Genomic DNA, 9236 nt, shown 5'->3' on the forward strand with positions numbered 1-9236 from the left:
TTTACTCGACTTTCTTTTCACATAGAATTTTTTTAATCATCTAACCTGTGGAGTTCTGCTCACATTACCGCTCTCTGAAAATGCTGGTTTTGTAAGAGCCTCCTAAACTGGGTGAACATATTGAGAATACCACGTTGTACTGGATTTAACAGGCATTTTCAGAACTCTGGCTGCTATTAAATTTAATTTCTGCTGAAATCTGTAGTGTAGCTTAATGTATTCATTCAGGAGCAGGGCATTATCCTTGTCTGTCTCTATGCCACAAGAGGTGTCTTTACCAATTGGAATTGTAGATTGGGTTGCTAAAAGAAAAGGTATTTCAGGTCTGTCATGTTTTTGTATTGCTTTTTGCACTTGAAAGGAATGCCCCTCCATAAGCAAAACTCCATGTAAATCTCCCGAATTTTAGGTGTGATACCCAGTTGAGGTGAATAATGGGGATTTGGGATACGTCACAATTACTAGCAAATTATATTAAGAGCTGTGAAGAAGGGTTATCTGCTGGGTTACAAGTCTCAAGAAAGACAAATCTGATTGTACCTGATCATTTTGTCTCTAATTACAATATGGGATTTGTCTGCAGTTACATTAAATTTGCCCTTCAAATTGCAAACACTATATTATGTCTGTATGGGTTTTTTTGTTTTGGTTTGGTTTTTTGTTAAGCTTCTTTTTAAATCAGTATGATGCACTGCAAATCAGTGGTGGTAGCCTAGGAGTTACGGACTTTGCTGTGAGCCTGGATCAGTATTTCCACTGCTCACCAAAATGGCTGTTTGTTTTCATGAGCTAGGACTCCCTTTTTTGAACTCTCAGCCTTCGCTTTCCAAGACGAGTCCCTCCTGGAAGAGTGCCGGTGCCGCTGGCTGTATGGTAGGGATATTTTCAGTTCTCCCTCCTGGCAAAGTCCCATTGTGCGCGTGAGTAGTGTGCTTTGCTTTACTGTTGCAGAATGTGGCTGGCCAGTGTGGGGCTAACAGCCCTCTATTTGGGTGGATGCTTAGGTTTTGTTAGGCAGAGCAGGCTGATTCTGCTCTTTGTACCACCTGGTATTTGGACTGGGTCGTTCTTTTGGAAGGTGTAGGTCCAACTCCTGCCAGGCAGGAGAGGAGCGGAATGTGCGTTTCCTTCATCCTTGTGAGCGATTTAACCAGTGCATGACAGAGCAAGGTGATTCCACCTTCTTCCCCTTGGATATGTATCGGATTTGACTTGCGACAGCCTGTCACTAGTTTGCCAGTAGTTTGGGACAATCAAAACTATTTTTTTTTCTCAGTGAATTTACTATTTGCTAATATTGTTTTACCCACAGTTCTGGCACTTCTCTATACTCCTAGCATGTAATTCACCTGCTTTTTTTTTTTTTTTTTTAAGAAGTCTTGGGAATGCTTTCCTTGACTGTCACTGACCATATCACCAGCATCTCTGAAACTGTTCATTGGCTTCCTCTTCATACTGCTTTAAGTTGAATTTTCTTCTCTCTACACTTGAGACCTTTTACAGTTCTTTTCCTCCCTTCTCTTCATTGAATCTGGTTTTGCTGGCTGCATCTGCTCATATGCTAATTTCTTACCTGAGCAAATGTAATCTTGTTTTCATCTGCTTAGGAATGCAGTGCTTCTCCTGAGCTGGTCACATTGTCTAATTAATTTGAAATAGTCTAATACTTTCACTTCTTTCCACGTCCTCATATAGACTCATCTGCTGATTCAATAATGGCTAGGTTAAGTGCAGATTCTGATGACTGCTTACTAAATTTAATTAATTATAAGAAACTTTCTGTGCGGAAGTGTGTGTGCGTTCTCTCTCTCACACAGAAGTACATGCACTCAGACATAAATTCAGACATAAATCCATGTATGTTCATATGTGATGAGTATTGCTCTCTCTCTCATGTACTCCTTACATGTAAGTTGTTTTCAGAGCTGTCCAGTTCAGGGTCGCTTCTCGTTACATGTTTTTTTTAATTAACTCGTGCTTAACACCCATAATCTGGATTGGGCTGTGAGCTGTGTCTGAGATCCTGAAATAACATTATAAGGAGAGTTGTGAGGTTTGTGCTGGAGTCCAGTCTGAAACTGCTGTACAGCTATTGCGTAGCTCTGATTTTGCTCAGCTAAGCTTTGCATTGCAGTTAGCAGTGTTACAGACACTGTCTTTCCCTCCGTTGAAGTGGGCTTTCTTTTTAGAAAACCAGCCCTTGCTCATATGCCAGGTCTGATTTGACAGGTGCCAAGCCTGGTTGGCGGGATTTAGGCCTGATGAGCCAACTCTGTTGCTCAATAGCATCTATGCAATTGTTGGGGTGACTAGTGAGTGAGTCTAGTGAGTGATTTGGGCGGGAGTGTTGATCTGCTGGAGGGTAGGAAGGCTCTGCAGAGGGACCTGGACAGGCTGGATCGATGGGCCGAGGCCAACTGTATGAGATTCAACAAGGCCAAGTGCCGGGTCCTGCACTTTGGCCACAACAACCCCATGCAACGCTACAGACTTGGGGAAGAGTGGCTGGAAAGCTGCCTGGCGGAAAAGGACCTGGGGGTGCTGGTCGACAGCCGGCTGAACATGAGCCGGCAGTGTGCCCAGGCGGCCAAGAAGGCCAATGGCATCCTGGCCTGTATCAGAAATAGTGTGGCCAGCAGGAGTCGGGAAGTGATCGTGCCCCTGTACTTGGCACTGGTGAGGCCGCACCTCGAATACTGTGTTCAGTTTTGGGCCCCTCACTACAAGAAGGACGTTGAGATGTTGGAACGTGTCCAGAGAAGGGCAACAAGGCTGGTGAGGGGTCTGGAGAACAAGTCTGATGAGGAGTGGCTGAGGGAGCTGGGGTTGTTTAGCCTGGAGAAAAGGAGGCTGAGGGGAGACCTCATTGCTCTCTACAACTACCTAAAAGGAGGTTGTAGCGAGGTGGGTGTCGGTCTCGTCTCCCAAGTAATAAGCAATAGGACAAGAGGAAATGGCCCCAAGTTGCGCCAGGGGAGGTTTAGATTGGATGTGAGGAAAAATGTCTTTACTGAAAGAGTGGTTAAACATTGGAACAGGCTGCCCAGGGAAGTGGTTTAGTCACCATCCCTGGAGGTATTTAAAAGACGGGCAGATGAGGCGCTTAGGGACATGGTTTAGTGGGCATGGTGGTGTTGGGTCGATGGTTGGACTCAATGATCTTAGAGGTCTTTTCCAACCTTAATGATTCTATGATTCTATGACTGGAGTCAGCTGCAAACTGCATGGTGAACTTCTCCACAGAGCTAGTGGTTAGCATGAACTACTTAAGCACAGGAAACCTGCCTTTGATTTTGCCTTCTGTCATAGAAACGTGCATGTGTGCGTATATACTCATGCTTAATGACCTATTGGAGATGATCAGACATTGATGTCATGAGTGAGTAAAAAAACACTTCATAACACAGAGTAGAATGTGGTTTCATATTTTGGTCTGTATTTTTCCCAGGAAAAAAAATGCATAAAATTATGAAGTGTCCTGCCTTTTTGTATACGAGCCTTTTCAGTTTGGAAATTACAGTAGAGTGGGTAGTTCTGGGAAACCCTAACTAGATTTGAATGTAAGTTATGGGAAATATCAAAGAAGTCTGGATGCTGTTTTAAACTATCCTGTGCCATTCACCCCTTTACAGACCTCTTGAATTTTAAACTGATTTTCCAGTTTTCCATTTTTGTTTGGAAGTAGATTTTCATTTTATGTTAGACTCTGACTCACATCTATTAAGCTCTTAAGAGGATTCTCTCATAGTTTGCCTGCTTTCCCAGTTGGGGTCTCATCCTGAGTTCGTAAAACAAAATGTGTATGGAAATCACAAAAATTTTGGCTGTTTTCTCAATTGTTGCATACAGGTTAAGTTTTTATGTGCAATTTTTTGTAATATTTTTGGGTGTGGGGTATGGAAGGACGTGAGGACTGCCAGATAAGTTTACTCTTGTGCAAGACACAGGAGATGGTTCCCCTTTGTCTCAGCAAGCCTTCCTCTCAAAAACTAGTGACAATACTGTAATCACTAGATGAGCCTAAGAAAAATTTCTGAGAGGATTTCTTCTTGTTTTTTTTCCTACTGTCACTGTCCTTCATAGAAGTAATGGGATGGAAAGCTGGCCTTTTTTAGGCTTGATAATGAAAAAATGGATGTTTTGGAAGGATTCAAAAAGTGCCTTGAAATGAGATTATAACTAGCTATTTCTTACATAGTTTCACTCATCCTTGATTTTGTTGCTTAATCAATTAGCAATATAAATAATCAAAGCTTTGCCCTTGATTATCCCTTACAGTTTGGCTTTAATGAAGGTACTAATGCAAACTGAGTACAGTCTAGCCTTTTTACGTTGCTTTGTACATCTCTTCCCTTGTGGTGCACTATAAATCGTTATAATAGTATTTCAGGTTTCCAGCGTTTGCTTTTTCTCTTTTGGCTTTCTTCATTCCTCTTCTCCTTTTTCCCCCATGATATATTTTGTGTATGTGAAGGGCCCTGGGCTTCCAGTCTCTTAATTGGTTATTAGTCTTTTGTAATATGTGTAACTCAACACCCCAGAGGAGCAGTTTTTACTTACGCCAGTAATTCTGTTGGTTGCTGTGTGGTTACGGGCACAGACTCTGAATTACTCCTTCAAGCAATGATACATGCTTAGGGAAGGTAGGATTTGGTGTCTGTGAAGACGAAGATGTGTAGGTTACTAAAGATGAAGATGGCTGCTTAGTGGTGCTGGGTCATAAAATTCCCGTGGACCTTCAGCAGATGGTGAGAGGAAGATTGCCACCTTAGATTTGCACGCTTCTTTTGAGGCACCAACACAACGTAAATCTGTCACTTGAAAGCTAGGCTCCTTGAAGGGAGAGGACTTCTCCAGTTTCAGTGGGCACACTCAGACCTATGTTGGATCCAGCCTCCAACGCATTATCAGCCTGTGCTAAGATTTCTAATACAATCTAGCTGGTGCTTTGTGTGTGTCCCCCCCTTCCAATGGCAAATTGGTCTTAGTGGAGCAGATATTCTGGCTCTTGCTGTTTGGAAAGCGTGCTGCTGTGATTCTGACCATGTGAGAGGAAAAAATGAGCAAACTCAAATAAAACAACAGTGGAATTAGGCAAATTGCTTACTTTTTTAATCCTCTCCCCCTTTCAAAAATCCAGTTTTCATTAGTACTCTTCTTTTAACTTTGGCCCTTTCCAAACCAGCACTGTGTAGTTACATCTGTTGGGAGTGAAGGGTCTGCAACTACCGCAGGTTTTTTGAAGTTGTAGGTGTCAAGTAATAATGTATACAGTACTGCAGTCTCTCTGTAGCTTGTGACCTGCTGTTGTTATAATGACTGTCTGAGACCCCATGTGCCTGGGGCAAAGTGCATCCTTTGTGTTACACACTCCAAAGCCAGTCATGGTACATTCTTGCTAGAATGTAAAAAAGAAAAAAAAAAAGTACGATTCAGATGTATTACTTGTCCGCAAGGTAATTGGAGAATTTATAATGGGCCCTGATGCAAGCAAATAACCCTTGTGCCTAATCAGCAGAGAGACAGCGACCTTCCTGCTTCAAAGAAGAAACGCCAAGCAGGGGAGAAGATTATGTATACTTTGGTCTCTGTGCCACATGGAAATGACATCGCATCTCTCTTTGAACTGGATGCCACCACTCTTCAGAGAGCTGATTGCCTGGTTCCAAGGTAAAAAAAAAAAAAAAAAAAAGGCAAAAACTGGTGCTGCATTGACAAGGTTTCTTCCTGGCATTGTGCTGGTGAGTAAAGCAGAAAAAATCAAACATGAGCAAGTATTATCCTTCAGTTAAAATTTGAGGAGTGTTCACGGATAAACAATGGATGCCTAAAATATGATACAGCTGCTGTGACTGGGTAAAATAATTATAAGGATAAAACAAGTGACACTTAAAAAGAGTCTGTGAAGAGAAAAATAATGGGCTAAATATTGCACATATATATATGAGGACAGAATTGAGCCCTGTGCACTGTTGGAAAAAACTGTACTGCTAACAGATTTAACTGAATTGTTCCTAACAAAATAACATGTATGGTGAACTGGGCTTCTGTTTCCCTGACATATCACGGTCCCACTGAACACATTTATTATTCAAATGAATTCAGCAAGTTGCTTCTGGGTTTTAACTGCGGATATTTGGAATTTCAACTGTCTTGCTTAGCTGAGATTGGCTAGATAAGTCACGCGGTGTTGGTTGTGACTGAATGGGCATGCAGACACTTGGGGCTAGTTGTTATGAGGGTGGATTTTAAAGCTGGGTACCCGCAAATACTGATGTATGCAGCTTTGAAGTGTATTTGCTATGCTAAGTTTTGCCAGATAATTTGCTTACTTGAATACTCAAAGCCCATCAGCATGAAAGGGAGAGCATGAATGAAGACCACAGTGAATATATTTAAAAAGCAGAATTCAGAGTAAAAATTGTAATTGATTTCTCAGCTCTGCTTTTTGATAATACCACAGATTATCATATGGAAAGAATTTAGAAGAATCTCTTGTCTGCTCTTTATTCGCTTGATTTTCAGTTGAGAACTGGTACTGTAAATGCTTGTTCCCTGGAACAAGGGTTTGTAGATCATAATGGTGAAGCTCTGAAACCATGGTCAGTTTTACTTTCTGGCTTTTGTGCTGTGACATGTTGAAAGGGTTCGTTACTTTGCAGAAAAAAATAATAAGAAAAGAATTGGTTTTATTCATGAAATGTGTTTCTATTCAGATGGGATTTTATAACACCATCCTTTTTAATTTTTTTTCTTTAAGGAATACTTTACTCCTAGGCTTATATAAATACTTAAAACCAGCATTCTGCATAATCTCAAGATGCTGTTTGTTCTTGTTGCAGCTCTGTTCTGGGTGAGAAAGAAGGAGACAAGGGAAAAGGGTACTGCAGTATCTTTTAGGTCTCCCTCACCCTTTTATTACAAGTGGCTGGTGTGACTCGTGCCCTCAAGGCTGGTGTCATGGTCATGTGTTGCATTGCATCCCACCTTGCCCGCTTTAGCTCAGGACTGATCCATCTAACCTGTTGTTTGCTTTGTTCTCCTTTAGGAACTCATACGTCCGACTGAGGCATTTATGCACTAACACTTGGGTCACTAGTACCAGCATTCCAATAGACACTGATGAAGAGAGGCCTGTGATGTTAAAGGTAAACACATATGTCTTGGGGTTGAAATCCCAAATTCATTCCTGAAGTTCTCTACTGGTTATCTCACTTCTAACATATAAAATATGCATAATAATTAGGATAAAGGTAAGAGGATTGCTTACCCATATTAAACCAAAAACTATTGCAGATTGGGACGTGCCAAACAAAAGAGGACAAGGAAGCTTTTGCCATTGTATCAGTTCCTCTGTCTGAGGTCAGAGACTTGGACTTTGCCAATGATGCAAACAAGGTTCTAGCATCAACTGTTAAAAAGCTGGAGAATGGAACAATAACCCAGAATGAAAGGAGGTTAGTGAGTTTTATTTTTTTCCCTCCTAAATTGGTGTTTGGTTACTCATGACATCATGGCATCACAGTAATGGTAAAGTTAGTAGCATCCGTGTGGACATAGAGGCAGTTGGGAGGGGGCACTTCAGTGCTGAGAGTGCTAGCCTGCGATTAGATTCCATCTCTGTCAGAGCGTCCTTGCTGCACCTCAGGCTGGTCTGTGTATCTCATTTGTAAAACGGGAGTAAACAGCACTTCCCCAGCTCACTGGCCACATAAATAAATGGGTAGCTCCCTGGGCAAATGCAAAGTGTTTGTCTTAATTTCCTTTGATAAACCACTTCTGAGCGGTAATATGGGGGTCCATTGCATTTGATTCTCATGTACAAGAAAGCCATCTATACAGTGGGCAGCATGGCAGGACTCTTGATTCGTGTTCACTGTACTGCACATTCATGCTGCGAGAGCAGTAGAAGGAGGTCTCAGAGTGACCGAGAAGCTGCCCTAATAGTCCCTTTCCTTCCTTATTTCTATTTTTCCCTGTTCTCTTTTCCTATTTTACACAATTTTGGTGTTTACCCTTTGTATTCATCCATGTTTCAGCTGTAGCGCTATTATAATGCCTGTTCTTCACACCCCCCCTGAATTAAGGGATTTTGTTGTACATTGTAGCCAAATATATCCCACTGCCAGTGATGTAGTTTGCTATTTGTTTTCAGCTGTCTGTGGTTAAGCTGAGTATTAGACAGCATCTCTGGCAGTGTTATTTTGTAACTTCTGTTCCACCATGCATCATATACAGCTTTTTGCTGAAAATGTTAATTTTTGGTGATAAAACTGAATTTTTGCTGTCGGTTGTCAGTAGTAATTAGACCAGATGGTTTAATATCAGGTGGAAGATTTATCGTAACAGGCAGATCTGTAATGGCCTGGGTGTTGGTACTCAGCCTTGAGAAGCTGATGGGCCATTTCATGATTGAGTTGAACCAGAGAGGGATACGGCATAATCAAGGTGTGACATCTCTATATTAACCTTTCACTGCTGTGTCACTGCAGCCCAGTATTGTCAAATCTTGATGTTGACAGATTGGTACAACACACATGTAAAACATTTCAGAGTGGTTTCAGAATAGTGCCATTATTTGTTTGTTCCTGTGATTTCCTTTGGGAAAAAAAAAACAGCCTCTTCTCCCTGTCTTATCACCTTCCTGCTTAGGTAAGTAGAGGTCCCAACAGTTTATTCCTGGTTGCTCCATCCTACATCTGCCTTTTCTACTTTTTATGTTGGGGGGGACCTTGCTGTTCTTCGTCAGTGGGCTGAGACTTTTAAAGCTAAAGCTCACTCAGAGAGTTTAGCTGAACAGCCCAGCCCTCTTGTGGGTAATGGAAGCTTTGTGTCTGGCTCCCAGAGATTACTTTGAAAACCTACTGGGCATCTTCCTGCCACTTCCACATGCCTACAGGTTTAGTAATTACAGACTAGATGTTGTCCAAATTCAGATGATGCTTCCCCAGGGTAGGAGATGTGCTGGGTTTTGTTTGTAAAAGTTTGCAAGCTCTTTTAAGGGAGATTCATTGAAATCCGTGGGCATCCATACTTCTCTCTGCATGCCTGGCGAGGTATGTTAGTAACAAGGAGGCAATGACCACTTTCTTTTTGCATTTTCTGAAGGTAGGAGAGAAGGAATGACTACTGGCTCTGTCCTTTTTAGCACTCGCTTCTGCCAAATCTTCTTTTTGTGTAGCAAAGGGTGGAACAAATATAGTCATTTTTCAATAGTTTCTTGGGTCAGTAGGGAA

General features: G+C 41.8%; 1 protein-coding gene across 1 annotated transcript in view; it reads left to right on the plus strand.

The window, feature by feature from the left end:
* The window catches only part of ITPR2 (inositol 1,4,5-trisphosphate receptor, type 2), a 234126-nt gene that overhangs the window by 38762 nt on the left and 186128 nt on the right, over positions 1-9236 (plus strand). Inside the window, exons 10-12 of the mRNA XM_009332815.1 lie at positions 5519-5670; positions 7049-7148; positions 7297-7457. Of these exons, the coding sequence (XP_009331090.1) occupies positions 5519-5670; positions 7049-7148; positions 7297-7457 (413 nt within the window). The remainder of the gene's footprint in view (positions 1-5518; positions 5671-7048; positions 7149-7296; positions 7458-9236) is intronic.

This window comes from Pygoscelis adeliae, unplaced genomic scaffold (genome assembly GCF_000699105.1).
Source record: "Pygoscelis adeliae isolate BGI_AS28 unplaced genomic scaffold, ASM69910v1 Scaffold38, whole genome shotgun sequence".
Lineage (NCBI taxonomy): Eukaryota > Metazoa > Chordata > Aves > Sphenisciformes > Spheniscidae > Pygoscelis > Pygoscelis adeliae.